At 41.5% G+C, this 17,915-nt stretch overlaps 2 protein-coding genes across 4 annotated transcripts in view; both read left to right on the plus strand.

The window, feature by feature from the left end:
• PKD2L2 (polycystin 2 like 2, transient receptor potential cation channel) overlaps window positions 1–17,915 on the plus strand; it is a 1,160,187-nt gene that overhangs the window by 960,409 nt on the left and 181,863 nt on the right. The window lies entirely within an intron of this gene.
• On the plus strand, window positions 14,849–16,309 carry LOC142494320 (uncharacterized). Its single transcript, XM_075598878.1, has 2 exons — window positions 14,849–14,921; window positions 15,285–16,309. Exons 1-2 carry the CDS (start codon window positions 14,873–14,875, stop codon window positions 16,307–16,309), a joined length of 1,074 nt encoding a protein of 357 aa, XP_075454993.1. The 5' UTR covers window positions 14,849–14,872.

Below are 17,915 nucleotides of genomic sequence, written 5' to 3' on the forward strand. Positions count from 1 at the left end.
ATTGGCTGTGCTTTCATTGCCTTTAAATGACGTCATCAGTTTTTTTTTAATCGGCCAAAACACATGGTTTTCATGGCCCAATCAGGGCCGTGGGAACCATATGACGAAAATGTGACGTCATAGGCCTTTAAAAGCCTATGTCGTCTCATTTTGAAGCCAGACGCCGAGGAGGAAGGACCTCCTACTGAAGAAAGAAGACCAGGGCGTGGCACCGGACGGCAAGAAGACCCCGGAAGAAGGTAGAAGAATACAGAGAAGATGGATTACAACTAGAAGACCCCTGGATTGTCGTGTTTTATTATTATAATGTTTATTATTTTATGTTTTTTTATTTTATGGGTTCCTGTTCGTGGATTGGTTCGTGAGTAAGCTGATCAACGGGAGTCGGTGGGGGCAAGTAATGGTAAGTTTAATAAAGAAATGTATTTAATGTAACTGTGTTTTTTTTTGCTTTTTCATGTGTTCATTTTTTTTTATGCATATCATTTCTTGCCACTGTATGTATGTATGTATGTATGTCTGGAGAGATATATACATACAGGGTAAAAAATGATAGTGTTGTTAAAGCTTGATTTTCTGTATTGTAAATGATTGTGGCTATGCTGCTATGCATAGATGTGTGTTAAATGTATTTTATTATTAGAGAGATGTAAGTTTTGGGCTTCTATGCTGTACTGTAGGTTATGGAGAGGCTTGTTTTAGTATATTGTAATTGTTGGTGTCCTTTTTTGTATGTTTTGAACTTGTTCTCTGTTACGATAGCTATAGTTAATTGTGTAATTGGTAGGGATGGTATTTTAATTGTTTAGGGATGTACACTACCGACACACTTTATTAAAGTGTGGCCGGTACCGCAAGCCGGGAGATTTCCCGGCTTGCTAGTGGCCGCCCCTCGGCGTGCCGCGCGTCATAGACGCGCGGTCACGCGTCTTCGGGAGCGTGCGCCCCCTGCACGCGCGTCCAGGGGCTCCCCGAGGGAGCCCTGGTGTCCCGCGATCGCGGGACAGCGGCAGGGGGTTCCGGGGGACCCGGCGGACCCGGCAGCGGTAGGGAGAGCGCCCCGATCGGAGGGCGCTCTTCCGCTGCTTCGGCGCGCGCCCGTCACTCTCGGGCGCGCGCCAGGCTACTGCTGCGGCCAAGAACGGGCAAATGCTCGAATAAACTTGGCCGCAGCAGTAATTCATGTGTGTTAATTAATTGATGGTGACTTTATTTGCTTACATAATATACTTCTTGTGATGTCAGGCTATTTGAGTTGGATTACTGTATTGTTAACATTGATTTGCAGTGTGTACATGTACTTTACATGTTATGCTACATGTATACACTGTAAATGCAATGTTTTAAGTGGCATTGAGGCTTCTGATTGAATGATTACATGAGATTTGTGTAGGAAATTGGTTTTTAATTCATTGAGGATGTTATGCATAAGTGGTGTTGCCATTGCAGGATGGCTTCACCCCTTAATTACCTTTGAGGTTAGTACCCGATAAGGTGATTAAGGGGTTCATTGGTATGTTAATGTCATTGAGATGTATTGGCTATTTATTATTTTGGCAACGGACCCCAAGGATGATGCTGGCGACGGAGCCTTCTTATTGATGAGGTTAGTAGAATTTTCTTTATTTTATTACGGTATTTAATGTGTTTAATAATGGCCAAATAATGTATTATCCCTATATGGATAATAGTTATTTGGCACATTATTGTACTGTATGTGCTGGGGGAGGGGGTATTGGGGCCAAGGGTATTTGGTAGGACTCCCCTGTGGGTATTGGGTGAGGGTGGTTAGGCCTCAGGGGTGGGGGGGTTAGTGGGGGAGGGTATGTGGGTGATGGTGGGTTAACCTCTTAATGACTGTAGCGGTTAATAACCGCTATGGTGATTAAGGGGTTAGGGGACATTACTTTGGATGTTTTCATTCTTGTGTCTGTTTTGCAGCAGCGGAGGGGACCATGGGCAGGATGAAGATGAGGATGGCCTTCATCGTGGCAGCCGGATATGGGTGATAAGTGCTATATCCGATATAGCATATTTATATATATATATATATATATATATATATTTATATAGTATTTAATGTATTGATTGGTGTTTATGTATTTAAAATGGTCACATTCACTATTATCCCTTTGTGGATAATAGTAATTGTGGCGATTACTATACTGTATGTGTTAAGGGGGGGGGTATTTCTTTATAAGTATGTATGTGTTTAGACATTAATTTGGGGGGGCACATAATTGGTACTGTAGGCCTGCGGGTAACACCCGAGGGCCCCCGCCGGCCTATAGTATCATTGATGTGCATATATGTGTATGTTAGGGGTTGTTGGGTTATATATATATATATATATATATATATATATATATATATGTATTTAGTTATTTATTTATATAGAGATATTTATTTATTTAGATTTATTTATTTATTTAGTGTGGGGCTGCTGTGTGTGATTATTTTTTATTGTGGGTAGCGAGGGTGGGTGAAGGGGGTATTTGCCACAACAGTGGCTGTTTTGGCCTTGCGGGGGGTAGCTGGGGGGGATTAACCCCTTCATGACCGTAGCGGTATTAACTGCTACGGTCGTGAAGGGGCTAAGTGCCCCCGCAAGCCCCCCGCAAGTTCTAAACTCACACCCAGGGCCAAATACCCCCTTCACCCACCACCGCTAGCCACAATAAAGATGGCACGGTGGGTTAACCCCTTCATTGCCTTAGCGGTTAGCCGCTAAGGTAATGAAGTGGCCTTTAAATGCCTTTTTCCTGCCTCGGATGCATGCCGGGGGGCTCCGGTGCGGGTATCAGCTCAGGAGACCACCGGCATCAATCACAGGCAGGAAAAAGGCCTGATTTTTTCTAAGTGTCGCCCTTGCCGATGCTTCTCCTCCACCAAGTTGCCAACTTTAGTTGGCGGGGTGGATTCCCGATAAACTCTCCAATCTGGGGTGCCGATCAGCACCGAAATGCTAATCGGGGCTACCTGAATTCAGCCGGGTTAAAAAAGTGCCGATAAGTGGCTTATCGGCAGCCGGATGCCGATAAAAAAATTTTCGGAGGAAAAGTTGCCGATAATTTCCACTTATTGGCGCTTACCGAATCTGGAAGGGAAAAAATGGCGAAAAACGCCTTATCAGGGCTTACTGCATGAGGCCCTTAGTCTGAGGTTTGACCCAAAGGTGTCAATGGTTTGGGATCTGCCACATCTCAGGAGTCTGACCATTTATACATTATAGTGCTCCCGGGTCTTTCATCCCTGACACTTCCATAGACTGAGGGTTGCCGGCTCAGCGGTATCCCCTTGAAGTGCCAGGGAGGGAATAACCTCAGCTCATTCACCCCTAACACATTTACATGCTAGAGAATTTTTCCCGGGCTTATAGAAAAAAACAGTTCCTGCCTGTACATTTTAAAATCACTGTTTATCACACTTTATTCAAGCTTCATGTTCTGAGTGTACAATCACTGTAATTTTTATATTTATCTTTGTGTTTTATTTATTTACGCTTGCACACCAAAAATCAGGGTTCTGGGTGCCTCCGTTCTCTAGTTAGCCCCCTTAATTGAAATGCCGGCTTCTGGGAACCAAGTTCACCGAATTCTCACGTCAATTGACCCAGTTCCCACGCCAATTGACTTTCCGGTTTTCAAGTTAAGGCACGGAAACATTCTATCTGTAAACCCTCTTCAGATTTAACCGCAAGCCACTTATTCAATTGACTTGTGGTTACAGGTCAAAACAATAGAAAATGGATACCCATTCTTTACACAGACTGCTTAACCGCAGCCACGCTTCTTCAATCAGTGCTTACTTTGGGGCTCAATACTCCCTCTTGTGTCTCCACAGAATATAGAAGGCAATGCATTCATTTTCATTACAGCAGGCCAGGAATAACCTGCAATTGGGGGTTAAAAAGCCTGGGACAGGGCAAATACAGTGGTGTAGTGCAGAGACTGTTAACCCCTTAATTCCCAATGCAAGTAAGAATTAATCAGCCGGGTATAACCTTTATTTTAGGCCTGATTAACCCTTCACTCCCCACATCAACCCCAACGATTTTCTGCTGGGAACCCCTATCACATCCCATCCAGCTCCCATCCACGCAGATGTCAACAGTATTCCTTGCACAAGATCCAGCTTGTTTGCCCACATGCTGAATGGTTTAAGTGGTGTCGATATCCCTGACAACTCTATAGTGAAAAAGATTTATCTTCTTTTAGAGACCATGTTAAATATGGATAGGCGTATGGGGAAGATGGAGCGGAACATGGAGAAGATGGAGAGTAACATAGCGGGGATCAATTCTTTGCTTGTAGTTCCTGCCTCTGTATTTTGGATGCAGGAGCAGGAGGGTGGCCTGGATGTGACCTTCATGATTCCATCACCAAGCACACCCCTTCACCAATCGCACCCCATACGTCTGCAGAATATGTGTACCTGTATGCCATTGATGAGGATGAGATTACAACCCCAGTAAGACCACGACAGGAGATGACAACACCGATAAGGCGACTACGAAAGGAGGAGAGCATCCTCCCAGACCACCTACCCTTGCCCGCTGCAAGAAGCACACCAGCTCCCAGAAGCACACCCGCTCCCAGAATCACACACGCTTGCATTGAAACGCTACCAGACATCATCTTGCGCGATCTTCCCCAGCAAGTCTGGGAGAAATGCAAGCTTTACCAGATAACAGTGGTCGCAGTCTGACCACCCAGTCCCTGCGTGGAATTCGGAACCGGGAAAACTCATTCAAACTCAAAGTCATTGAGAAATTTATCAACGTCATATGTGCCATCCACGAACTTCCTGAAGCTGTGGTGGTCCGCCAGGGGAAGCTCCTGTTCCCCGTTTACAAGGTGGGAATTAGGGGCTCTACCAAGCACTGTTGCCAGCAGCTGTACACACTCTGCAGTGCTAATCCCCTCTCCCCATGCAGTAAGATGTGCAGTGAGCCTAGGGACTGTAAGTCTGGCAGCCGAAGCAACTACCCCTTCCGCACTCCCTCACGCTGCACCTCCACTATCCGGGTGGTCACTAGCACCTTCCCCATGTCCTTGCAGCCCCTGAGCTGAAGGGACCTCCTGCACTCCGGGCTTACTAGCGTCCACTGCCACCACAGTAATGGGGGGCCAGGCCCCTCTGGTGGGGCCATCCTGGCCTCATGAAGCTCCAAGTCTTCCTCCAGCTGCCCTTTGGACCGACCATCTGTCGGTAGTCCATATTCAGCACATCTCTCCACAGAGAGAACCTTCCTGCGCATTTACTCATGGTGCTATCGGGGAATGTGCAAAGGGGACAGTGAAATATCTCGTGCTCTTTAGAAGTGTGTTTAAGTTGCCACTTGTCTGGGGAGCTCGCAAGCCATGAGGTCCCCCACTATACTACAGAATCCCACAAGAGACTAAAGCATAGGCTCAATCAGTATCCCACATGCTGCCACCAGTTAATATAAGCCTGTCATGGTGGACCAGTACTTATCAACACTTTTATATTTTTGTGATTCTTGATTGAGCATAACAAGGCGGGCAAAATAAATGGTCATTTATTTATTTTCAGACAAACACACGACAACCTCAGAATACACTTAATAATCATTTACTGGGATGGGGAAACAAAATAAATTGTCCTTTGAACGAAAGATGTAGAAAAAAAGGGACCGATTCACTAAACTCCGATAAGTGGCTTTAAGTGCGCAAAGTGCCATTTAAGTCTGATAAAGGTGCAGTGCGATTCACTAAGCAGAGATAACAGCGCTTTATCGGCCTTAAAAGGCATTTTTTCTGCCCTCCGTGCAAAATGCGCATGATTAGGCGAATGCGCTGATTTTTGCCAGTACTTGAGATTCACTAAGCAGCGCTAAGTGAATACTTTAAAAACGTGCCGGAAAAACGCACCAGCTAAAAGCAGGTGCAAAAGAAGCTGGACTTAGAAAAAATTTCAGTTTGTATTCATTCTTATTACCACAGTCAGGAAATGGACTGCAAAAAGGGGACAATAAAAATGCTGAAGGGGAAATATGACATTTGTGGTGTACATGGAATTAACCCCTTCTGTCCCAATGCGATTTAGGGTTAATCAGCCAGGTATAATGCCTTTATGAATGACTTGATTAACCCTTTCATCGCCACAGTTAACCAGCCGGGTATAATGCCTTTTTTATTGGCCTGGTTAACCCCTCTCACCACACCTCCCCCAACTCAAAGCGCAGGCTCTGCTCCAAACACCTCGTCTGGTGGTTGGGCTGGCCTGGCATCTCTTGAGTTTGCTAGTCCACTGAGATTGTCCTGGCGGGAAAGGTCATCCACCTTGCCACGTTCACTGCCTGCCTCCCCCACTTGGCTGAGTACAGTGCCAATGCCATAGTCCGAGACATCAGTCTGCACAAAAAACTTTTTTGAGAAGTCCGGTGCAACTAGAATAGGGGCACTGGCCAGTGCAGTCTTCAGGGCCTGGGATGAGGCTTCAAAGGCAGGAGACCAGATAACCAGCACAGTTAGTCGCTTTTGGGTCAAGTCAGTCAGAGGGTCAGTCCTAGTAATGGGCTGGGGGATAACCTTTCTACAGTAACAAGTGGGGCCTAGAGAAGTCAAACGCCTGCCACGCACCCTGTGCCCTAGATGCAACACCTCTGCCATCTCTACTTAACACTGGGTGGGTATAATAGCAAGCCCTGCTTTCCCAATCCTTGCTAGCACTGCACAACGCCAAATAGTGAAGCAAATTCAACAATATATTATAGATTTAAAAAGGGGGTAATATATCTGCGTACATAAAAAAGGTTGGTAAAAGGCATGTAGTGTGTATCACACTGTTTACCACTCGGCTGTTAGCTGTAGATTCAGGTGCTTGCTTCCCTCTGCTGCTGCAGCTCAGTTGATTCTGGGGCAGGACATCAGTCTTTTCACTCCCAAGGGGATTTCCCTTCATGCAGCCAGGTTCAGCAGCTGGTACTGGGGCTCGGTGAAATCGCTCCTGCTTCCTAGCCGATATGAAGCTGCTCCTGTACCTTGGCAGGTGTATCCTCTGCAGAGAGGTTAAAACGCAGCTTGCTGCTGTCTTCACAGCAGTGGTGGATTCAATAGGGAAGTTTGAACAGTCTTACAGAGTCTCTCACAAGTGTCCAAAACAGCACACAGGATGAAATAAAAACAGGACAGGCCAACACATAGACAAAGGCCAATGTAAGCAGATATAAGGCAATAGAATGTTACATCCAACTAGTTTCGTAGAATTAACTACTTCTTCAGGGAATAATTAGGCCATTACCCAGAGGTCTTAAATACCTCACATAGATACCTTATTGGTCAACCAATTAGGGATAGACCAATCATCTATAATAGGTAATGGTCTGCGTGATAGGGAAGATGTGTAGTTTACTTTTAAAACAACAACTTTATTAACAAGAAAACAAAAACAAAACAATACCTATTTAATATAAACTTACATATAGACAAAATCTAGCATAAATAATTAAAAACATGCTGGAATAAAAGAAACACAATATTAGTCGACTTAAAATAGACACCATCATTACTTGCATAAAAAGATGTAACTAGAAAAAAAGCGTAGGATAAAGAAAGGAAAACAGAGATACAGAGATAAATGATACATCCCCTAGGTACAGAGGGGTGGTGAGCTAAAGATTCAATAAAGTGCCCAAATATCCACATCCTCATTTAACCCCTTAGGGGACATAGTATCTAACTTATGTATCCAATATGTCTCTTTAGAAGACAATGTTTTAACTCTGTCCCCTCCTCTTCTATTTACAGGAATCAACTGAATCCCCTTAAAAGTGAGACTTGACGGATCTTTATTATGGTGTATCAGGAAGTGTCTAGATACACTATGTTTTTCAAAACCATTTTTAATATTTCTGACATGTTCCTGAATCCGAACTTTAAGGCTGCGTTTGGTTCTGCCTACATATTGATACCCACACGCACATTCCAATAGGTATACAATATGTGTAGAGGTACATAGAATAAAGTCATCAATATTAAAAACTTCCTTCGTTACATGTGAATAAAAAGTGTATTTGTCAGGATGTTGGTATTTACAAATCGTGCAATTACCACAGATATAGTTGCCTTTTGGTTTAGGCCCTAGCCAGTTCTTTTTCGATGTAGTATTGCTCTTACTTATAAAAACATCACTAGGAGCTAACAAGTTTTTGATATTTTTTGCTCTCCTGTAAATAAACCGTGGTTTAACGTCAAGATGTGATCCCAAAATGGGATCATTGCACAATATACCCCAGTGTTTGTTAAAAACCTTTTCAATGTCTCTATGAACCGAATTAAAGTCTGTAATGAAAGCCACATTAAGAGTGTCCTTTTTTGTGTTTTGACCTTCTTTATTTTTAATCGTGGATCTATTTTGAACTAACATATCCTTACGATCCATATTACGTACCCTTATGATCTCTCTTTCTAGAAGTTCCTTAGGATATCCCCTCTCTCTAAATCTCCAAAATAATTTGTTAGCCTGTTGGTTGAAAACCTCTAAACTACTACAGTTACGTCTGAGTCTCACAAATTGCCCCCCTGGTATGTTGTTTATCCATGTCTTTTTGTGATTACTATTCGCCATCAGCACATTGCTGGTATCCACCTCCTTAAAGAAGGTCTCAGTCTCCACGGTGCCATCCATTTTGGAAGTTAATCTTAAGTCCAAAAAATCTATCTGGGTGGCATCCACCTTGTGTGTGAACTCAAGGTTGTAGTCATTCCTATTAAGGTTGGCTACAAATGCACTTGCTGAATCATAATCACCATCCCACACACAGGATGTCGTCTATGTAGCGTCTCCACACAACGACATTCCTGTGGTATGGTTGGTCGGGCATGATAAACTGAGACTCCCACCTTCCCACGTACAGGTTTGCGAAGCTGGGGGCAAACCTAGTACCCATTGCAGTTCCGCAAACCTGTAGGTAGAAAGTGGAGAGAAACAGAAAATAATTATGTTTCAATATGAAACTGATAGACTCTAGAATAAATTCCCTATTTAATGGATGCAGATCAGAGTCTGATTCCAGAAAGGAATTAACAGCATCCAACCCTTTCTGGTGAGGTATATTAGTATACAGGGATTTTATGTCACATGTAATCCATACATATGAACTTTTCCATTCAAAATCTTTAAATAAGTTTAGAACTGCTGTAGAGTCCTTCAAATAAGAGGTTAATTTTCCAACATACGGTTGGAGAAAAAAATCCACATATTGACTAAGGTTGGCTGACATAGATTGTATACCTGACACAATTGGGCGTCCAGGTGGGTCAACCAGAGCCTTATGAATTTTCGGCAGGTGGTAGAATATGGGTATCCTAGGAAATTCAGAAAATAGAAAAGCAAACTCTGTTGTGTTGATGACGGACAGGGCTACTGCGTTGTCTAATAGTGCTTTAAGCACCCTTAGATATTCAGCTGTAGGGTCCTTAGGTAATTTTACATAGGACGTTGTATCGTTGAGAAGCCTTAGAGCTTCTTTTTCGTAGTCACACCTATTTTGGACTACTACGCCCCCACCTTTATCTGCCTGTCTTATAATGAGGCTTTCGTCATCACGCAAAAGAAATCAAACATACTGATTTTAAAACCCAATCCAAGTTTTATCCCGCACATTCCAAGGGTCATCATATTGATACATTTTTTAATATGGTCATCAATGATTTTAACATTTTATCTAGTCATTTTAAGTCAGGTGATATTAAACACAACCTCAGTGCAAGTGAGTCCTTAGCCCTTAAAACTTTGCGTGATGACGAAAGCCTCATTATAAGACAGGCAGATAAAGGTGGGGGCGTAGTAGTCCAAAATAGGTGTGACTACGAAAAAGAAGCTCTAAGGCTTCTCAACGATACAACGTCCTATGTAAAATTACCTAAGGACCCTACAGCTGAATATCTAAGGGTGCTTAAAGCACTATTAGACAACGCAGTAGCCCTGTCCGTCATCAACACAACAGAGTTTGCTTTTCTATTTTCTGAATTTCCTAGGATACCCATATTCTACCACCTGCCGAAAATTCATAAGGCTCTGGTTGACCCACCTGGACGCCCAATTGTGTCAGGTATACAATCTATGTCAGCCAACCTTAGTCAATATGTGGATTTTTTTCTCCAACCGTATGTTGGAAAATTAACCTCTTATTTGAAGGACTCTACAGCAGTTCTAAACTTATTTAAAGATTTTGAATGGAAAAGTTCATATGTATGGATTACATGTGACATAAAATCCCTGTATACTAATATACCTCACCAGAAAGGGTTGGATGCTGTTAATTCCTTTCTGGAATCAGACTCTGATCTGCATCCATTAAATAGGGAATTTATTCTAGAGTCTATCAGTTTCATATTGAAACATAATTATTTTCTGTTTCTCTCCACTTTCTACCTACAGGTTTGCGGAACTGCAATGGGTACTAGGTTTGCCCCCAGCTTCGCAAACCTGTACGTGGGAAGGTGGGAGTCTCAGTTTATCATGCCCGACCAACCATACCACAGGAATGTCATTGTGTGGAGACGCTACATAGACGACATCCTGTGTGTGTGGGATGGTGATTACGATTCAGCAAATGCATTTGTAGCCAACCTTAATAGGAATGACTACAACCTTGAGTTCACACACAAGGTGGATGCCACCCAGATAGATTTTTTGGACTTAAGATTAACTTCCAAAATGGATGGCACCGTGGAGACTGAGACCTTCTTTAAGGAGGTGGATACCAGCAATGTGCTGATGGCGAATAGTAATCACAAAAAGACATGGATAAACAACATACCAGGGGGGCAATTTGTGAGACTCAGACGTAACTGTAGTAGTTTAGAGGTTTTCAACCAACAGGCTAACAAATTATTTTGGAGATTTAGAGAGAGGGGATATCCTAAGGAACTTCTAGAAAGAGAGATCATAAGGGTACGTAATATGGATCGTAAGGATATGTTAGTTCAAAATAGATCCACGATTAAAAATAAAGAAGGTCAAAACACAAAAAAGGACACTCTTAATGTGGCTTTCATTACAGACTTTAATTCGGTTCATAGAGACATTGAAAAGGTTTTTAACAAACACTGGGGTATATTGTGCAATGATCCCATTTTGGGATTACATCTTGACGTTAAACCACGGTTTATTTACAGGAGAGCAAAAAATATCAAAAACTTGTTAGCTCCTAGTGATGTTTTTATAAGTAAGAGCAATACTACATCGAAAAAGAACTGGCTAGGGCCTAAACCAAAAGGCAACTATATCTGTAGTAATTGCACGATTTGTAAATACCAACATCCTGACAAATACACTTTTTATTCACAAGTAACGAAGGAAGTTTTTAATATTGATGACTTTATTCTATGTACCTCTACACATATTGTATACCTATTGGAATGTGCGTGTGGGTATCAATATGTAGGCAGAACCAAACGCAGCCTTAAAGTTCGGATTCAGGAACATGTCAGAAATATTAAAAATGGTTTTGAAAAACATAGTGTATCTAGACACTTCCTGATACACCATAATAAAGATCCGTCAAGTCTCACTTTTAAGGGGATTCAGTTGATTCCTATAAATAGAAGAGGAGGGGACAGAGTTAAAACATTGTCTTCTAAAGAGACATATTGGATACATAAGTTAGATACTATGGGCCTCATGCAGTAAGCGACGATTATGTGAAATCGGCAAGCTTATCGATTAGTCATGTTATTGGCGTTTTTCCCTCTCCGTATGCAGTAAGTGCCGAATACATTCAAAATCAACCAGAAAACAAATCCGCCCACTCTCACGATGATGAGCCGATCACACACAGGTGTATCGGCGTGCGTGGCGGGGTGCTGTTAGGTTGCACAATCACAAATCTTGCTGAATCAGGCGAAACAAGCATGTTTTTGATTGCGCGCCATATTTAAAGGCAACGTGTACTGCTAATCATTCTCTGTGTTGTTGGGAGTGAGAGAGAGAGAGAGACGCACAGAGCTGGACGATTGAAGATTTGCATATTGACTGAGAGACTTGTTGTGTATTGGGTGAGCTTTGTCCTTTGTTGTTTTGTTTACATCTTTGTCTTGTTTTATATGTGGAAGTGGGTCGTGTGATTGCCTGTACATTTCTTGTCTGTTTTTTGTGAGTGCTGGAAGTATGCCCGCAAAGCGTGGGAAGAGTGATGCTGGTGGGAGTGGGAGTGCTACTCGTGCGAGTACGCGTCGGAGTGAACGTTCTGTTCAGGGGAGTGATGTTGCTGGTGCACCGAGTGGTGTTGCTGGGAGTGGGAGTGCTGGTGCTGGGAGTGGGAGTGCTGTTGTTGGGAGTGGGAGTGCTGGTGCTGCAAGTGGTGTTGCTGGGAGTGGGAGTGCTGTTGTTGGGAGTGGGAGTGCTGTTGCTGTGAGTGGGAGTGCTGGTGCTGGGAGTGGGAGTGCTGTTGCTGTGAGTGGGAGTGCTGGTGCTGGGAGTGCTGGTGCTAGGAGTGTGAGTGCTGGTGCTAGGAGTGTGAGTGCTGGTGCTAGGAGTGTGAGTGCTGGTGCTAGGAGTGGGAGTGCTGGTGCTGGGAGTGCTGCTGGTGGCGCAGTTGCTGATGGGGTGTCTGGTGGTGGCGTGCTTGCTGGTGGCCAGCTTTTGGAGGCTCTTCCATTGGAAGAAGGAGAGTCCAGTCAGCACCAGCCAAGCTCTGACCCTAAACCTGCTCGGAAAAAACGTGTGGAGAAGCCACGTAATCCTCGCTTCAATGACCAGGAAAATAGGGCTCTTGTCACTGGCATTCTGGAGCACTATGACAGTCTCTATGGACATTTAGTAGGTAAGTGTAACTTTACATTTATTATTCAAATACATGTGATCCTAGGTCATCTGAGTTTTGTTCATATGCAAATATGGGTACACAATATCTTTCTATGTTCATTAGTGTGGAAACACAGCTTTTTATCATGCCTTACAAGGACAAATAAACACAGGCGGTCAATTTGCCAGAACTGCATACAATATGAATGCAACCTTGCTTACATGTATAGGTTTAGTAGTGAATGCTCATGTGCTGCACATATTACACATAAAACAGCATGTTTGCTATCTCTTGGAACAGCTAGCAGTGTAGGAAACTGGTGCTTATATTATTATTAATTTACCTCATATCTTTTATATGTTTTTCAAGGGCGGACAAGTGCAGCAAGCAAAAAAGAAATGTGGGACACAATAGTCATTGGTGTCAATGCCTGTGGGAATAGTGTCAGGGACAAGTATCATTGTCGGAAAAGATTTGATGATATTAGGTCCAAATTGAAAAAGAAAATACAAGACCAACGCGTGCATGCTACTGGCACTGGAGGTGGGCCCACACCACAACGTCTCATATTGACTCCATTGGAGGAGCTGCTTCGGCCAAAATTACTTACCGTCGTCGTGGAAGGCTTGGCTGGTGACCGTGACATTGGAATTTATCCGTCACAATTTCCAGCAGGTGATAAATATTACTGTACTAGGCGTGTCGTTGCTTACAGTTATTTTGCATATTTACACTGCTTTTTATACTGTCTTCACAATATAAGCATACCTGCATCTATATATGTATATGTCTGATTCTGTATATATATATATATCTAAATAGACATATATGTTGTAGTCCTACTAAAAGCACTAACTAATATAGCACGTGCCATTGCGTGCTCATTTACATGTGAATTCCCAAAATGCATTGCTGCAGTGGAAGCAATTGATGGTGGGCGAAGATGGGGAACAACAGGGTAGTACACATGTGTAACACATGTTAATGAGAAATTATTACTAGCTACAGGTACAGAACATAAATATGTAGAATATTATTGTGTATTTTATTTATTTTACTCCGACAAACATGACATTACTGCCTATTTTAAGCATGCATCAAATATATTGCATGCAACGGCCTACAAACATCACTTGCACTAACACATCTATAGTTGCTTATGAAAAGGTCCATTTTTGCTTTATGTCATATACAGACAGCATAATGAGGCACACGTATCATATGTTATGTCATTGTTTTCATAACTTAAACACTGCAGATGACTACTTAGCTCATCTACCATTGTGTTAAAGCAGCTGCAATTAATATCTCATCACAGCATACACTTCAACAGAGGGGGTGGGGTTCAGCACACACACTAATTACAGCCTCATTTCACGGTCAACTTAGTTCACACCATTTGCACCTGTTTCAAGTCATTGAAAGGTGTGGCTGATTAGGCTTTTTGGGGAAGGGAATACCTTTCTTACAACCTGAATAGCACAACTGAAGTTAATCACACTCATTTGAAAGCTTAACTCTAGCTACTAAATGCCCCAACAACTCATTACTTATCAAAGCGTACGTCACACATTAGTTCACTCATATCTATAGTTGAACTACTATGAAAGACACATTATCACACACTGCATGTGTTGTCTTGTTGAGTCACAGCCACATTCAGGTGTGCCACATCTTCGATTAATGTACCACACATATCCTCTACCAAAAACAACACTTTTTGCAATATGACCACCTTCATGATAACCATTGTGAATGGTCATCTCATGATAGTTATGTACATTATGATACTGATATCACTACACAACATATGATTTTTATGTACTCATTTAATCTATTTATCCTCACGCATTACTGCAGAAACATAGTATGTTGTATGTTAGGGAACTCAAAAATTCTAAGTACACAGGCATGTACAGTGTTATTACAACTATTTATGTTCACTTTCACACACATTTTCGGTTAAGGAACTGATGTTGTTAGTTAATCATAAATACAGAACATACAATAAGTGTTTGTTCAATATTTACACATGTAAATGTAAAACTTATGTTATTGTTATATATAGTTGCCCCTGGAGGACATGTGTCACCTGAGATGGAACAAGTGTCTTCACCTGGGTCAGCCAGCTCAACACTACTAGAAGGTGAGTGTATCATTTGCTGGCCATATAATATGTGCTCTTCTATATGTTATGTTGTCATGTGCATTATTTGTTTTGCACATCTTCTTTAAATAGGATTACTTAGTGTCAGTGAAAATTAAGTGTAAGGCAACATGTATTGTGTTAGTGATGTTAATTATCATGTAGGACTTCTGAGTTTAGAGCAACTTTTCATTCATTCATATTTCATACTGAGTCCAAACATTATTCGTAAGTCAAGGTAGTTTTTAATGAGGTTATAAAACGTATGCTAACATGTTAGGTGTTACTTAGGACACAGTACAATTACATAGTAACACAGCATACATTAACATGCCATTTAATAATGTGTACATTTCTTTTTAGAACATCATGGTGATGAGGATGATGAGTATGATGAGGATGACGCCACAGAAGAGACTGAAATACAATCATGTGACCATGAAGAGGTGCCAATAGAAACTGTTGTACCGCCAAATCGTCCATCAACTTCCACATACGATGCAATTGTAGCTTCAGAGGGAAAAATAGTGGACGCAGAAAATCGTCGCCATTCAGACATGATGACAGTGCTGGAAAGGATGATTGGACTGCAGGAAGAAACAGTATCACAATTGGCACATCTCCACAGAGTCTTCATTGAAGTGCCTAAACAGTTGCAAAAAAGCAACACCTCATTCGAAGCATTAGTTGTTCAGCAAACACAAGCTAATTACTGGAGAATGACTAATGTACCACAATTCAACACCTCCCAGCCAGGATCTGTTCATGCAGGTCAGTTTTCACCACATTCATCTGATATTCATTCACCAGGCCCAAATGTTACCGGTCAAGTAGCAGACATTGCTGTGCAGGTTCCTGATGACATCCTACCGCTGCCATCTGTACAAATTCAGCAGCAGACACCTACAAAGGAGGCGACAAAAACAAAACAAGACACACATGAAACAGACCAACCATCACTTGTGCAGTGTATACCAACTTGCTCACATGTGTCACTGGGCACAAGCCCTGTCCGTGAACAGTCACTACCCAAAAGCCCTGTAGGTGAATCGCTGCCCAAAAGCCCTGTAGGTGAGTCGCTGCCCAAAAGCCCTGTAGGTGAATCGCTGCCCAAAAGCCCTGTAGGTGAATCGCTGCCCAAAAGCCCTGTAGGTGAATCACTGCCCAAAAGCCCTGTAGGTGAGTCACTGGCCACAAGCCCTGTAGGTGAGTCACTGGCCACAAGCCCCGTAGGTGAACAGTCACTGGCCACAAGCCCTGCCCGTGAAGTGCCAGAGGCCACTCAAAGTGGCTCTGTTGTGCCTAAAGTTGGTGGCAAAAGAAAAAGGAAAATTCAAGAGACAACAAGCAGGCCTGTTACTCGCTCGCAAAAGGAACAAAAAAAATAAATGTTATAATTCAGAAAATATGTCTTTGGCCTTGTTTTGTTGACTTCAGATTATCTAATTACTATTGTATGTATGCTGAAGACTGTGTTGTTTCCAAACTTTCAACTATGTTCTTGTACACGTGAAGTTTTGGAAATGTTAACACTCATAATTAATTGTGTTATAAATATTTATGTTGTAATCGTCTGTTCAGTAATGGTCCACCAGGAGCCAGTTGCTAAGTTTAGAGAAGCTGCCATTGACTTTGCAGCAAAACATTGCATTTGGGTGTGTTAATTGATGTAAGAATTGCATATGCATATTAGTCACATGCAATTATTAAAACACCTAAGTAAGTGCAAACATCTTTCTTGTACGTGTACAGCAGGATTATGTGTAAATTATTACTTACCTTTGCCTTGCTTGGCCATTGTAATTTTGTCCTTTAATCAGTTGTGTGTTCGTTTCTATAACATCTCAGAATGTATAATAATATATATACACACACACACACACACACTGAGTGAGTGTGAGTGTGAGTGTGTGAGTGTGTATATATATATATATGTATATGTGTATATATATATGTATATATGTGTATATATATATGTATATATGTGTATATATATATGTATATATGTGTATATATATATGTATATATGTGTATATATATATGTATATATGTGTATATATATATGTATATATGTGTATATATATATGTATATATGTGTGTATATATATATATATATATATATATATATATATATATATATATATATATATAGTACTATATAAACTGGTATACACAAACTAATACACTTCATGCTTCCTTGTGAAAACACTATTTTAATAATACAGGCCTAATGTTTGAGAAATATCCTAAGTATGAGACTCTAACAGTATTGTGCTTAAACAAATGTTTATTACTTCATTCAATCATGTTTCTCACCATTTAAATAGGTTTCATACAAGGTATACTTAATGCCATCAATGTTGTGTGTACTCCTGCAATATAAAAAAAAAAAAAATATTATATATAAATATATATATATTTTTATAAGAGATATATTTATATATATATATATATATATATATATATATATACACACGTATTTAAACTCATGCAGACAGGGAGTTAACCAGACTTTCACATACACACAGAAATGTAAGCGGGGAAAAAACATTTCTTTTTGCAGGTGTGTTTTTACTGATATGCCTGGCTAAGAAATATTTTCACACACTGGTCTTTGTTAGTTTTCAAAAAAACACTATGTGAACGCATTCACAGTCTAGGGATGTTTTTCACAAACGAGATAAAAGAAGGAGAAATGTTTCTCCCACAGTCCCATATCACGTACCACAACTGTTAACCCAATTAGACAAACAAATCCAATTGGCGTTTGAAATAAGGAGTCAAAGTAGTTACTTTTGTTGACCTTGACAAGGAAAAACAGGAGTTTGTTAGCCATTCAGCACATTCATTTTGATGAGCAAATAACACAGACCTGCACACAGCTTTTGTGCTACTCAGACATGGCTGATGAATTCGTTAACAATATTAATCCCCTTTTAGGGTATAAGTACATGATCTGTGAAGCCATCTTGAACAGTCGCGGACAGAAAGCAA

Source organism: Ascaphus truei, chromosome 5 (genome assembly GCF_040206685.1).
Source record: "Ascaphus truei isolate aAscTru1 chromosome 5, aAscTru1.hap1, whole genome shotgun sequence".
Classification (NCBI taxonomy): domain Eukaryota; kingdom Metazoa; phylum Chordata; class Amphibia; order Anura; family Ascaphidae; genus Ascaphus; species Ascaphus truei.